This window comes from Siphateles boraxobius, unplaced genomic scaffold (genome assembly GCF_051911475.1).
Source record: "Siphateles boraxobius isolate OS27281-9 unplaced genomic scaffold, OSU_SipBor_1 23, whole genome shotgun sequence".
Taxonomy (NCBI): Eukaryota; Metazoa; Chordata; class Actinopteri; order Cypriniformes; family Leuciscidae; genus Siphateles; species Siphateles boraxobius.
In genome coordinates this window covers 2,081,859-2,097,458 of record NW_027508844.1, presented here as the reverse complement: position 1 = coordinate 2,097,458, position 15,600 = coordinate 2,081,859, and the positions used below count along the sequence as shown (strand labels likewise).

Genomic DNA, 15,600 nt, shown 5'->3' with positions numbered 1-15,600 from the left:
GTGAAGACCCTTCGGGCGGCCATGCTGGAGAGGACCCTTCGGGTGGCCATGGTGGTGGCCTACTGCCCCCCCCCCAAAAATTCTTGGGGGTAGCTACGGGGTCGTAGCCTGGAGAAGGCACCGGCACAGGAGAAAGAGGCAGAACCAGCGGTGAAGAGGGCTTTAGGCTGGGCAGGACCAGCGGTGAAGGAAACTCTGGGCTGAACAGGACTGGCGCAGGATCAGCGGGCTCTGGTGCAGGATCAGCGGGCTCTGGCGCAGGATCTGCGGGCTCTGGCGCAGGATCAGCGGGCTCTGGCGCAGGATCAGCGGGCTCTGGCGCAGGATCAGCGGGCTCTGGCGCAGGATCAGCGGGCTCTGGCGCAGGATCAGCGGGCTCTGGCGCAGGATCAGCGGACACCGGTTCAAGTGTGTGCGTAGCCCACACACACCACATGGCTGTGGCCATAATGGCCAGTGTTGCGGTCACTGAGGGCTCAGGCGGCGCATGCGTGGCGTGATCAGTCTCTGACTGGGAAGACGTGACGAGAACGGTCTCTGGCTGGACGGTCTCTGGCTGGACGGTCTCTGGCTGGACGGTCTCTGGCTGGACGGTCTCTGGCTGGACGGTCTCTGGCTGGACGGTCTCTGGCTGGACGGTCTCTGGCTGGACGGTCTCTGGCTGGACGGTCTCTGGCTGGACGGTCTCTGGCTGGACGGTCTCTGGCTGGACGGTCTCTGGCTGGACGGTCTCTGGCTGGACAGGCGGGACGTGGATAGGCTCCAGGGATACTGTGAACTGGCAGGGTGCTTCATCAGCCAAGCCCACCGTAGATGCCGAACCCCCCAAGTAAAGGGCCAGGTCAATATATCCCTCTAGGGTCCAACCGGTATAATCATCCGGCATCAGTTGCGCGATATCCGCATCCAGCCCGCTCCAGAACAGGTCCATGAGCTCAATGTCATTCAGCGATCCCAGATGGCAGCAGTTCAAAAAGTCCCTCACATACTTCTCGATCCGCTGGCCATCCTGAAACATAGAGGCTAGAAATCTTCTTAGTACCTGGTTGCTAACAACTGCTGGATCCATTGGCGGTGAGTTCTTCTGTCACGATGAGGTGGAAGCAAGGAGGAAGCAGGATCCAATTGCAGCACACTTTATTTAATAAACTCAAACTACATAAAGACACTGGCTAGGGCACAAGACTAAGGAACAGAACCACCAACATCAAGGTACAACAACAACATTATTAAGAACTCACAAAGACTGGACTGAAACACAGGGCTTAAATACAAGGCCAAACAAGCTAAACAAGATAACAAGGGGGCGTGGTATACATGAACACAAACGAGGAGCGGGAAAACTGAACAGGACTGAACCAAAAGCACAAAGACCGGGGGAACACAGACAGACATTACAACAGGAACCTCAGCTGCCATTTCCCCGAGCATTTAAACCCAACAAACAAACCACACTAACACCAGCAAGACCTGAAGATTATACCATTCTTGATGCATCATTAAGACCAGTGCCTCCTAGAGACATCCAGAAGAATGGTAAATGCAAAACATAATTTGAAACTTAGTTTTTACCTTTATTTGAATGAATCAATCTTGATTCTCCCAGATCAACTCCTGAGTTACTCACTCAGAGAATCATCAGCATTGAGAGTGAGATGAAGGCGATGAGGAGCTCAACAGCAGCCCTGTATGAACTGTGCTCGTGCCCTGGGTGATGGGACTAGTCAGCGAGTGGAGGAGATGAGCCTTGATGTGTGTGGCACTATGGAGGAACTCCTCTCTCTCTCGAAGAAAAAATGAAGAGGAGACATTTCGGAATAGTGTGGTATGTTAATAGTGAACTATCCGTGAAATGCCAAAAAAGTGTTAGAATTAAGTTAAATAACAAAAGTTATTACCATTTTGAAAATGTATTCCATCTTGTAGACACACCATTTAAGTCTTGTTGGAGGTCCAAACCCTGGGGAAAACACCCGGCGGGTGATGCGGGCACTGGCCTCCTACAGTGTGTGGAAGGAGTTTAGTCTGAAGGGGAAGAAAGGGAAGAGCAAGTCCTATATGTTAGTGACACAAAAAACCTGTATTACCAGTACTTTTTTAACCATTGCTGCATAGTTAAGGAATTTAATATTACAGAGGCAGTGATGATGTCCAATCCTAGAATCCAGCAAGCAACAGTGGAGGACATTGTGGCAGACACACTTAAGCTCCAGCAAGCTGTCAGAATGTAAGCTCCTTTGGTGCAGTTTTCTATAAAATAGTTATTATATTCTAATTACATAATTAAAAAAAAAAGGGAGATTACATGTTTGTCAGGAACCAATCAGACACCACATCCTTCACAACACAATGATCACTCTCACCAGAATTCTAATCACCTGCACCTGTTCACAATCAATAGCCTCTGAATAAAAACACTCACCACAGCTTCATTCACCGTCAAGCCTCCAACAGGAACAGACCATTTCCCGCTTGCCCCAAAGTCTATCTCCTCGTCATCGCCGACCAAGTAACGTATACTCACCTGTGTATTACTGACCTCTGCATTCCTGTTCCACTGTCTTCAGACATCCTACCCGAGTCCTGGTTTCCTGCATTTCCTGTCTGTATCCCTGTTCCCTAGAATCCTGTATTTTCCTGAGTCCCTGTGTTCACGCCGAGTTGTCTCATCCACGACGACACCTGAAAGAGAAAAGACAAGTATGAATGATCTGTGACCGCTTGACATCCAATTAACCTGAAGAGGACCTGCTCACCTGTTATCTGCCCCGCACGTAGAGACCCTCACCGCATCTGCACCTGAACTCTGAGAATACTCACCTATGCACTTGTGTCACGTTCAATAAAGCTGTGTTTGGATTCACTTACCTCTGTCTCCTTGCCTGTATCCTGACAATGTTCAGTTCACTTAGTACTTTTCTTTTACTAAAAGTAGAAACAATGTGAAGTTGACCGTTTAGTCACTGGTTTGATTTACTTAAAGTTGCACAAACAAAGAACATCTGACTGTACATGTGAGTGGAGCATTTCACAGTCTGTCGTTTAGGTCAGTTAGGCTTGGGGTAGGTTTGAATTTTAATTATTCCAATTCCGCTCATCCGAATCTAATTAACGGTAATTTAGGTAAAACAAAAGTTTGGATCTCGTGCTATAAGCTAACATGATTAGCGCATCTCACCTCGTCATAATTTACATATAGTTGACATCTGACAATCCTAACAACAAATAAAATATCAAAATGAAAAATATAATTCATGGTTACTCACATAGAGCGCAGCTGGAGTTTTTTCTTATATCGTTCAACAACTGCTGAACAACCGTCCTTCTTCATTTGGTGTAATGGCGGGTTGCGAACCAACATCAATAGGTGCATGTCGCCACCTACTGTCATGAAGTGTGAAGAGAACCGGTTCTCACGTAATCCCTATATCCGATTTTGTAATCCACTAATCCTAATAAACTCACTATTGCATTTATTTGTTTCCTGCATTTTAACCATTTAGTAAATACAATTACTGGATTTATAGTATATTTATAGTTATCTTACATGATTAATACAATGAAACCATCATATTTTAAATAAATTATATTGACCAGCTACTTTTCATTTTGCAGCAGCAAGACCAGAGAAAATGTGTGCAGCAGCAAGATGAAGATGATGAAACACTCCTACTTTTGGAAAACAAATAAGACTTTTTGATTTTTTTGTTGTTGAAATTTTCGTATTTTTTTCCTTAAAGTAAGATCAAATTAATTAAAATGAATGTATATGCCAAATTTTCACTTCTCAATAACTTGTTAACTTTTAATATATATATATGTTAAAAATTATATGTTAATTATTTATTATCTTGAGGTGGAGAATGTCATTAACTAACTGCTGATTATTAAATGATATAAATGTTTTCTAGGTGATTGATTCTTGAGGCACACATGTGTGTGACACATTGATGCATGCGGTGCATACACACAATAGTACAGGTAACACTGAATAAATGCTGATTAAATGTATGCAGTGTTTTTTGTTGTTGTTTTTACGTGGTATTTTGGTCGTTGTTACTACTAAAACGGTCCTTTGATGTTACCTCCTCAGAACATACCAGTTAGGTCATTGAGACGTAGGGCCTACTCATCACGTTCTTGCTGACGTACCACAATAACGTTGCCACGACGAATACAGGAATCACAAAGTTACGTGCTGGAACGTTATTTGGCACGTCGTTACGACGAATATGGGCCGGTCCTGTTACGTCTTCACAACGTAACTGTGTTAGCTGGGATATATGATAGCTAGCTAGTAAGTTAGGGTAGTTAGGTAATAAATGTTTTATATCCTTAAGTTTGTGATTAGTTTATTTATTTAATCAACCAATCAATAAATCAATCTACATTCTGAATCTTGCAGGGCTTATAATTTCTGTGGGATGTTATCAATCCTACAGGACAGTATGTGGACAAACCTACAGGACTCAGCAACAGGCGCGTCTTAGACATGGGCATTCGGGGCTTCAGTCCCGGATGTTTTTTTTATAGCCCCGGATCTCAAAAAATGTAATTTATTGATAATTATTATTATTATTTAATAAATTTGTATTTATTTAAAAAATGAACAGGTCTTTTAATCTATCCTTCGGAATCATGTATTAAAGACGATTAAAATGTGTTCAAGCAGATCAAAGTTACTGTGGTTACAATAATATGCTTGCATTTAGAGTGCACACCAGAGGAGAGAGAGAGAGAGAGAGAGCCTGAAAGAGCCATTGGTTAAAGGGTAGAGTTATAGAAATTGTACTTGATTTAAAAAAAAAACTGCGCTGGTATCCGATCGGTATCGGTCGATACTCAAAATTGTTGGTATCGGATCGGATCGGTTCAGAAAAAATGGTATCGGGACATCCCTAATAATTTCTGGTAGGCTATATCTAAGTTACCCAGGAGCTTTGTTCACATAGGCTTAGCTTGATGAATCGAGTCATTGAACACAGCAGGAGAGAACGCAACGTTAGCCAGCTAGCTAAAGCTCCAGTGAAAAATTATTAGCTAACGCTACGGAGGCCATAATATTTTTGACTCATGGCTGAAGTTAAGTTTCTCCAGCTCTCCCCAGGTTGGCAAAAATGCATCTCAAAATGCATCAGATTGATGGTTTCAAATATGGAATATTTAAATTTTTCTTACAGGGGGAGCGTGCCCCCGAACCCCCCCTAGAGGGGTAATATCCTTCTCACCTTTTTCACCCCTGGCCCGCTTTCATGCCTGCTATAGTTCCTTTTCCAGACTTATACAAGCAGACTGTTGGAGTGATGTGTGTGTGTGTGTGTGTGTGTGTGTGTGTGTGTGTGTGTGTGTGTGTGTGTGTGTGTGTGTGTGTGTGTGTGTGTGTGTGTGTGTGTGTGTGTGTGTATAAATAGATGTAGATAAATATAGATAGATAAATATCTAAATACACAGTATATATACATAGTTTTATATTCATTTTTTAAAATATTATTTCATATTCATGTATTATTTATTTGTGTTTCTGTGAATAGCTGTTACAGTTCTACAAATAAAGCATTCTATCTTTTTACCTATCATTTAAAATGCTACAAAAAATGCACCTGAATGCAGGAAATGAAGTGTTTAATGCCCAACGTTCCCTGGGGGAGGTCCCCCAGACCCTCCATTGATGATATTATTGCTTATTATTATGTGCCTCTGAGTAGAAGTAGTAGTTACCAAAAGCGGGGACGGGTGGTGCGGACTGGGCTAAGCCCCCAATGTATCAAGACCCTAGCAACGCCCCTGCTCAGCAATATCCTGTTCTGTAGGATTTTCATTCTGTCTTGCAGGATTCCTGCATTAACCCCGCACAGTGAGTGCAGGGTTTGAAAGGGTTTTATTCTAACTATCCCATAGTAACTATCCCATAATGACCTCGGCATGAATGCTATTGAGTCTCGCGCGGTCGTACTTTTTGGTCGCGCTCGAGCGCCGTAAGCGAAAATCCAAAGTACATTGTGAATGTTTTTCTCTTCAGTCGCTGAAACTCTGACTGAAGTCCTGCAGAAGTGAACGAGAGTAAACGCGTTTACTCCAGACGCGCGCGAAGCAGGTAGGAGTTTCACTGTGAGAGACTTAATGTTACAGTCATTCTACCGATGTAAACTAACAAAGCAGTTGCAAACGGATATGAAATTTGCATGAAGGAAATAGCGCGCTGTATTCAGTTTTATCTTTTTGCAGTAGTGAGAGTGAATTAACTAACGTAATGACAGTAATGAGGGGAGTTCACCCAAATATTAACCCATGTGTGTGTCCGTCTGTCTGTCGCTGTGTGTGTGTGTGTGTTTGTTTGTCTGTCTCTCGCTCTCTCTCTCTCTCTCTCTCTCTCTCTCTCTCTCACTCTCCCCCCTCTCTCTCTCTCTCTCTCTCTCTCTCTCTCTCTCCCTCTCTCTCTCTCTCTCCTCTCTCTCTCTCACTCTCCCCTCTCTCCCCCCCTCTCTCTCTCTCTCTCTCCCCTCTCCCCCCCCCCCCTCTCTCTCTCTCTCTCCCCCCCCTCTCTCTCTCCCCCCCCCTCTCTCTCTCCCCCCCCCCCTCTCTCTCTCTCTCTCTCTCTCTCTCTCTCTCTCCTCTCTCTAGCTCTCACTCTCCCCTCTCTCCCCCCCTCTCTCTCTCTCTCTCTCCCCTCTCCCCCCCCCCCCCTCTCTCTCTCTCTCTCTCTCTCCCCCCCCTCTCTCTCTCCCCCCCCCTCTCTCTCTCTCCCCCCCCCTCTCTCTCTCTCCCCTCCCCCCCCCCCCCTCTCTCTCTCTCTCTCTCTCTCTCTCTCTCTCTCTCTGTATGTGTGTGTATATACCTTCTAAGCAGAAGTTATGAGGATAAAAAAAAGAGTCAGGAAATTACATGGTTAATTTGTACATCATTGTAATGTTTAATCATTGTTTAATAAACATATATGGCACCTTTTTCCAAGTCTTCATTTGTCACTCTTTCGTTCTTTTTTTTAAATATCGCAATAATGATCGTACCGTGGTCTTTACACCAAGGTATTATCGTATCGTGAGATTTGGTCGTTACATTCCTATTATTTACAAGTCATAACTTTTGCCAATATTTGGAATAGAATTTAAAATATATATATACTACAAATATTTTTCTATTAATTTAGTGTGCCTTTACATTGCTTCAATGCGTTACTATTTTAGCGTCATATTTCTATCCCGTGCTGCGTGAATCCAGGTCACTTCTGAAACTTTACAGTATGCAATTGGCGTCGGTTCTCTTAGCAGCATGAAAAATAATAGTGTTATTCAATGGATTATATAGGCTGAAGCCTCGAATGCGAGTCAAGACTGCTCCCTTTACAATCACTAATGCTGTCGCTCTGTCATTTCATCACGATCTCACAAAGTGCAATGAAGCCGCCAACAATGCACAATAAATCTCTAAGGCTACGCGGCGACCCCAGCGACTTCAGACTCAAGGCTCGTCCCGCTGTGTGCTTTTTCTCAGACGGCGTGGCTTATGGCGTTATTTTTTAGTCAAAAGTTATGAGCGTGTAAGACATGCTCACGAGCACATTATGTTATTTCACACGCGCAAAAATGAACCTTCAGCTGGCATGATAAAAGTACTCGCGCACAAATTCAACAACCGAGAGGTGTAGAGGTAGCTGCGAGCGAGCGCCTGGCATACTCTCATAGGTTAACTCTGCTTGTACAGTGGAATCCTGCTCGCGTGCAGCGGGCTTCTGCTCGCGGAGTGCTGTTTTGCTCGCGCAGTGGATTTCTGCTCGCTCAGCTGATTTCTGCTCCCTCGAGTCTACATGACTTTTGACAATTTGGGGGCGGAACCAAGGAGGGCACTGACCCTCTTATGATTGGTCACTTTAATCGTAATCACAACCACAGGGACATCTTTGTACTTTGATTGACAGCTCTCATTACAGGAAGAACGGAGTCAAAGTATCTGACGGAGTTTTTTTATTTTTATTGAAATATCAAGATTTACAGACAAACATGGCTGCATAACTTCCTTTTCTTTAGAATAGGATACAAGGACAATATAGTCAGAGGGAGCAGCTCTTAATACAACAAGAATATAAATGTAGTCTTAGTACAAAAATAAGGATATTTGTAAGCAAAATAAACATTTTAATAAATAAACGGTAAGGAATTATAATATAACATGACATAAGGGGAGAATTCAGTCTTTGTTCATCCATTTATCTTAGTTGGGAAGTGTTTTAGGGTATCATATATTTTTTGTGCTTTAGGACCTTTCAAAGTTTTTAAGGATTTTATATACAGTTTAAATTCATTAAAAAAAAAAAAAAAACTCCGTCAGATCCTTTGACTCTGACTTCCTGTAATGAGAGCTGTCAATCAAGGTACAAAGATGTCCCTGTGGTTGTGATTACGATTAAAGTGACCAATCATAAGAGGGTCAGTGCCCTCCTTGGTTCCGCCCCCAAATTGTCAAAAGTCATGTAGACTCGAGGGAGCAGAAATCAGCTGAGCGAGCAGAAATCCACTGCGCGAGCAAAACAGCACTCCGCGAGCAGAAGCCCGCTGCGCGCGAGCAGGATTCCACTGTACAAGCAGAGTTAACCTATGAGAGTATGCCAGGCGCTCGCTCGCAGCTACCTCTACACCTCTCGGTTGTTGAATTTGTGCGCGAGTACTTTTATCATGCCACCTGAAGGTTCATTTTTGCGCGTGTGAAATAACATAATGTGCTCGTGAGCATGTCTTACACGCTCATAACTTTTGACTAAAAAATAACGCCATAGTGGCTTCTCACTCCGGATCCAGCGATGCGGTGATGCTTCGCTGAAGAGATGAAAACCAGTTGTACCAGCCTAATCGAGCTATGTTTATAGGGCGTGACCACGCCCTTTCTGGCGGGACGTGATGAAATGGGCGTGAAATGCCCCCATTGGATATGTGTCACGCAGAGCCACTCTCGATAGGCTGCTGCTGTTGGCGCAGGGCAGCCAATAGGCGCGCAAGCCGTCTTAACCTATGTCTGCATGCTGCTGCACAGCGTTTTACATTAATTCAAAATTAAGGATAATTTTTGGCTTCAATATCTCGTGGAAAAGAGGTTTTCCCCATAGCGTAAGATATTACGCAGTACTCGTTCCCTCTCTAGAGAGAACCGAGGTTACGTTAGTAACCGAGTACGTTATAAAAACAGTTTAGTTATGTAAAAATAAACCTTTGTAGATCCTATAATTAGGCACATTGCTGACACCTTTCTTTTTGACATTTTAATGGAGTCAAAGCTGTTATTTAAGGGGTTCCAGAGCCCCACGAACACCTGTATTTTGCACACTGATTCTAACCCAATTTGACAATGATCCTGCTTTATGTTTGTAGTTATAGCTATTACTTCAAAGTGAATTGACTAACTGATTGATTGAGTGATTGAATTACATTTCCCCCAGGGTTAGGGTTAAGAGAATAGTTATGAAGAGAAGCAGAGATATTCAGAGCTTCTTCAAAAAAGAAAAGAGTCAGAGGCAGCCACAGCTTCTACAGCAGCAGTGAAACGGCTCAGTATAGGTACAGCAGTATTGATGAAGAGCAGTCAGCTCCTCCTGCACAGGTTGGTAGGCTAAGGCCCCATCCACACTACTGCGTTTTAGTTTAGAAACGGAGAATTAAAACGAAGACGATCTCCGTCCACACCAGCGTTTGAGCTGCGTATTAGAACTGATCTCCTTCCACATTAAAACGACTGAAAACGCGGATCACGTGACCATTCACCTACACTGGGCATGCGCGTGCCGGTGTAAACAGGAAACGGATTGATTATTCCTCAGATTTCTCTGAGGTTGTTAAGTGCCGATCTGGACATTCAAGAGTTTTCGCACCATTCCTCAGGAACCACAACTTCATTGATAAAATTATCCCACCATGTGCTGGTTCGTCCCGGCTTAACCCATGACCGACGCTCCATGTATGGTCGATACCGCCGCTGCACACGGGAACTGTCACAGGTCGCTGGAATAATAGCTTGCCTCCGGTGCATGTAGGCAGTTATAGCATTGTGAAATGCAGAATTTACTTGCTCTAACGTAACTGGTAGTCCAGGCTGTTGTTGTGCGTTTTATTCCGTTGTATGACATCCAATCAGAGAGCCGAGCGTGAGCCTCTGCGTCATCGTTTCTAAAGTCCTCCGTTTTGACCCGTCTTCACTAAAACGCCCTCCGGAGATTCAAAACGCAAAACGGGGTCGGCAGCGTTTCTAAACTTCTCTGTTGTAGGTCTTCATTTTTGCCGTTTTAGTGTGGACGGGAGGTGCAAACGTAGCAAAAGGTCTCCGTTTCTAAACTAAAACGTAGTAGTGTGGATGGGGCCTAAGTCATGCTTGGATAGTTTGAATTTACCATGTAGCCTCACATTCAAGTTGTTTGTCACTCCAGTTATACAATTACAACTGTCTGAAACATCGCTACACTAGAACAATAGTTAAAACAGTTGTAAAAGACAGAAGAACAATAATAAAATGTGCATAATACATAAATACACACACACACACACACACACACACACACACACACACACACACACACACACACACACACACACACACACGTGTGAAGAGACAAGGACTTTAATCCACAACAAGGAAATAGCTCTTAGAAAATGTGTACCCTATCCTGAACATAATTACTGATTAAAAATAGACGTTAAAATAACCAGAGATACTTGAGGACTATGATAGGTGGAAATGGAATAAAAAAATGACTTTTTAATTTGGTTGGTTGTTTCTTTACCCTATAATTATCGCTCTTCCGATGTTGTGAGCTGCAGGCTCCCGTCGGATGCAGCGCGACCCCTTCCGGTCGAGCGAAGTAATAACCAAACACATAAAGCCTTGTTTATACCCGACGCGTCCGCTAGAGCGCGAAGGTGCGCGCGGCAAAAATGACGTTATTGCGGTGTGGGCGGTCGTGTGCGTTTGGGTGCGCAAGACCCCATTTCGCCTGGCGGTGTGCACGGCACTTTTTGTAAAATCTTGCTCGGCGCCGCATCCGAAGATGAACGACTTTGAGCCGAATCTGGCCGAACTGGTACGTCTGTACCAGCATGTTTATGATCCTTCTATACACAGAGACATTTGCATTTTGTGAATAGGAATACATTTGCATTAAGCACCCAGTTTGCACTTGTCTAAAGTAACTGCTTACATTTACAAAATAAGCCTACAATAGCAGAAGTAAGCCCTGCTGATGAAATTAAGGTTTAAACACTCTTCAATAAGGCTTCAGTTGTTTAACTAGTTTACATGCAGTGAAAGTACAATAAACCTACTGCATTTATTACTCTTTTCATATGAATTTCAGCAATTAATAACCGGCAAGCTACTTCTTCACTGCTGATTCCTGGTGGTTTAGAGGAGAATTACTCCAAGTCGCCCCCTGTCGTTTCACAGAATAGCACAACGGCGAGCGCGTCAAGTATAAACGCCTCGTCTGTTTGGAGAGGTGCGCACGCAGTCAGCCGAGACTCGCGCTCGTGCGGACGCGTCGAGTATAAACAAGGCTTTACCGATCTTGCACACCCGTCGCGTCATTTTTGCCGCGCGCATCTTCGCGCTTGTGCGGACGCGTCGAGTATAAACAAGGCTTTACTCCGTGTCAGCGCGCGCTCTGATCGGTAAAGTGGCACAGACTTCTCTCGAATCATCTCCTGCAGCAGTCTCCGGCCAAGCATCACTTAACTCCGCCTCCGTTTCCCTCGTAAGCTGATATTAGTATTTAAACATTCTGAATTACAAACATTACATTACAAACAAAACATGTTTGTAAAAATAATTTAAATAACACGGTTTTGGCGGTTATAGAGCTCTAATGACGGTGTTTAACTATAAGCGTCGGTCTCACGGTTATATAATAACTGTCACACCCCTATATGTAAGTGTGAACTCGTGAAATGATGTTTTATTAACAGAGTTCGGGAGAAGCACTTTCAGATAATTAACCTAGTAATTGTCATGGGAGTCATCCAGGCAACTCAATTAACATAAGGAGGTATACATACAGTAGATTTTACCGCTGTTATATGACAGTTTTCCAGCGTCCATCCACCACCCCATCTCCTCACTTAGTTGTCCTATCCCAAACCTGGGATTACTCTGGGTTCGGGCCAAAATCTGTTATCCAAATACAATGTATTATTACAGTATCAACTGAGGGTGCTCTTGCTTGTGTTTGAGGGTGCTTAGCACACGTGTGTGTGTGTGTGTTTCCGCAGGTGTCCAGTGAGATGAGCAGGTATTATGTGGCGGTGGATGTGGGCACTGCCAGTGTTTCGAGCGGCTCTGGTCACTCCAGACGGTCAGGTCAAGCACACAGCAGAGGAGCCCGTTGTCATCTGGGAGCCGCGTGCGGAGCATTATGAGCAGTCGTCAGCTGATATCTGGAGCAAGTGCTGCCGGGCCGTGAAGGTGGGTCGACCATCTGTCCGGCAGGCACATAAACTGTGCATCATCATTGTCTAGGACTCTGTTGGAGTTGTGTTGGTCAAACGGCTGTTTGCGTTTATTTTCAGGGAGTGACTCAGGACATTGACGTGACGTGTGTTCGAGGGCTCGGGTTTGATGCCACCTGTTCACTGGTGGCTCTGGATCGGCACTTCCAGCCCGTGGCTGTCAATCACACAGGTGAGGCGTGTTCATCACTCGTGCGGAGAGCGTGAGCCAGCGCTCTGACCCAGTGTTACTTGCAGGCGTCCGAGAGAGGAACGTGGTGATGTGGATGGACCACCGGGCCGCAGAACAAGCCGCTCGGATCACACACACCAAACACAGAGTGCTTCAGGGGGTCGGCGGGGTGATGTCGCCCGAAATGCAGCCGCCCAAACTACTGTGGCTCAAAGAGGTGAGGAGCGCTGGGATCCTGAGGAAGAGCGAGAGAACTATAAACACTTGTGTTTCAGACGCTTGTTTCTTCTTTTGCGGTTAGAATCTGCAGGAAACCTGTTGGAAAGACGCGGCACATTTCTTTGACCTTCCAGACTTTCTATCCTGGAAAGCTACAGGGTCCTTATGCAGGTGAGATGCAGGATCCGCACAACTGTTTCATAGACGACATTCATTCTGTGATAAAAACAACTTTAGGGTTGTAGATCTACAAAACTGCTGATGCAGCTCAATATATGTAATTGACTACAGTAATGTATATGAAATTACTTCTTTAAATCAGATCCATCACTTCAACCACTTTAGCCAAGTCAAATCTTTAAAGCAGATTTTTACAAAAGATTTTAACATGTTCCTTGAGGTTCACTTAGCTTTTTTGCACAAAGAACACAAACAAATATACAGTTATGTCACAAATATTTTATATATTTCAAATATGAGGGAAGAAGAAAACACTAAAACTTGTTTAAAGGGATAGTTCACCCAAAAATGTAAATTCTGTCAGGATTTACTCTCCCTCGTTCCAACCCCGTAAGACATTCGTTCATTTTCAGAACACGAATTAAGATATTTTTGATGAAATCTGAGAGCTGGATCACTCCTCCATAGGCTTCTAAGGGATTGAAACTTGTTCCTCGAAAAGTTATTAAAGACATCGTTAAAATAGTCCAAGTGAATACAGTGGCTCAATCTTAAGTTTATCAAACGATGAGAATACTTTTAGTGCGCAAAAACAAACAAAAATAACGACTTTATTTCAACTATTAATTTCCTTCTCTGTGGGCCTCGAGTCAGTTAACTAGTGTAACAGCGTATGCTTCTGTTGTTGTATGTCACACGCATCACCCACATGACCAGCGTCGGCCAATAGTGAGCCTATGTGTGACGTAGATCTAAGCAATCACACTACGTTGACTGACTAGAGGCCCACAGCGATATAAATATATAGATATGCCTGTTCTGGTAAATTCTTACTGAAGTCCTTAAGTGAGTTTGCTGCCTTTGCTGTGAGGGAGATGCTCACAGAAGCTGCTGCACACCAAGACCTGCAGGTAGAAAAAAATAAGGAAAGCCTTAAATATAAATATGGTAAGCCTTACTAGTAATGTGATAATTATTTTTAAGGTTCTCGACATTTTTTAAATAAATACTGTAATAATAATAATAGTAGTTCAAAGTATGAATAGTTTTTAGTCAAATGACATAAAAAGACCAGGCCCCTCGACACTCTTAAAACTTTTCTCCCTCAAACAGCAAGCTAACGTTACTTATGCAGGCTACACACAGCAATATAAACAACATCTCTTCACGTCGTTCTTGTAAAATAATAACAATAATAAGTAAACAAACCTCAAAATCACTTTGCTGAGAATGATACACCAGCAGCCGAGGTGTTGAAGATATCCTCTGGTAGTGCGCGCGATATTAAAAAATGCGCGTGCGGCGTGTCATTCGGGTGAGTTCGTCAGGTGAAAGGTCATCATGTGGGTCATTTTATTTACGGCTAAATTATTCATTAATTTTACTAATAGTTAGATTGGGCAGGCATCCACAAAAGGGCCTTTAATTACAAAAAAAGGATAGGAAATTTTGCCTTGACAAAAGGGCTCTTTGGGCACCAAGGGGCAAAGGGCCAGGTGCTCAAGCAGTGATCCACACAGCATGTCTTGCTCTCCTGATGCAGGTCTCTCTGTACTCTTGTCTGTAAGTGGACGTATTCTCCGTCTGAAGGCTGGGACGACACCTTCTGGAGCGCCATCGGCTTGGAGGACCTGATGGAAAACAGCTACTGTAAAATCGGTGGGAGAGAGTAAAGCTCAGGTGTCTGTCTGTGTTCAGCCGGTCGTGTTGACTGATAGTGTGTGTGTGTGTGTGTGTGTGTGTGTGTGTGTGTGTGTGTGTGTGCAGGTGAGCAGACTTGTATTCCTGGGACTCCTGTAGGACGATGACTGACCGCAGAGGCGGCTGCAGATCTGGGCCTGAGACCGGGAACGGCTGTGGCCGCTTCACTCATAGACGCACACGCAGGAGGGTTAGGTATGATACGCCACACCAGCTGAGTGCTAATGCAGCGCTCGCTCATCCACGGCTCTTTGAAATGAAGAGAAAACTGTGTCATGGCCTCGTTTACACTGCAGGTCTTGATGCCCAATTCTGATTTGTTGCCTATATCCAATTTATTTGACTGTCCGTTTACACGTCTTTTTCAATTGTGACCCATTTCCGATTTGACATACTATCTGAAACATCGCGCATGCTTAAAGTTGGTTCTTGCACAGATGGACGAATGCGAAATATGCTTGATGCTAGCTCTGCGATATATGCGAAGTTCGCCAAACATCAGCATGATTGTGAGGCGGAGGACGACGAAAAGGGCCATCATCGCAGCAGCGCATGTGCTTCAGTTATTGTGTGCGAGAGATCTCGGGACTGCTGGGAACATACAACACGATCTCATGAAAGTGCGTAACTAATTTTATTTCTCGCGCCATTTATACGCCAAAAATAGTTTTGCGTGCATAATACGCACTGTAAACCCCTTGGGTAGGATTAGGGGTGTGGAGTGCGTGCGTATTACACACCATAAAGAACATATTATTGAAATTACCATTGTTTGGAAGCGCTATATAAATGCCTCATTCATTTATATCATATGCACTCAAAAACTATTTTTGGTGTAAATGGCACGAG

The 15,600-nt window shown here is 44.1% G+C and overlaps 1 protein-coding gene across 1 annotated transcript; it reads left to right on the top strand.

Moving 5' to 3' along the window:
- Positions 1-5,948: 5,948 nt before the first annotated feature.
- Positions 5,949-15,113, top strand: LOC143747592 (FGGY carbohydrate kinase domain-containing protein-like). The gene is made up of 7 exons (XM_077240410.1): positions 5,949-6,094; positions 12,243-12,435; positions 12,540-12,651; positions 12,717-12,868; positions 12,953-13,041; positions 14,594-14,709; positions 14,818-15,113. Exons 2-7 carry the CDS (start codon positions 12,268-12,270, stop codon positions 14,856-14,858), a joined length of 678 nt encoding a protein of 225 aa, XP_077096525.1. The 5' UTR covers positions 5,949-6,094; positions 12,243-12,267; the 3' UTR covers positions 14,859-15,113.
- Positions 15,114-15,600: the final 487 nt, after the last annotated feature.

What these genes read in the sequence shown, in the direction of transcription:
- LOC143747592 (XM_077240410.1), top strand. Translation starts at nt 12,268, where the DNA reads ATGTGGCGGTGGATGTGGGCACTGCCAGTGTTTCGAGCGGCTCTGGTC. An exon ending in AGTGCTGCCGGGCCGTGAAG is followed by an intron (nt 12,436 to 12,539) that starts GTGGGTCGACCA and finishes GTTTATTTTCAG; the next exon opens with GGAGTGACTCAGGACATTGA. An exon ending in AAACAGCTACTGTAAAATCG is followed by an intron (nt 14,710 to 14,817) that starts GTGGGAGAGAGT and finishes GTGTGTGTGCAG; the next exon opens with GTGAGCAGACTTGTATTCCT.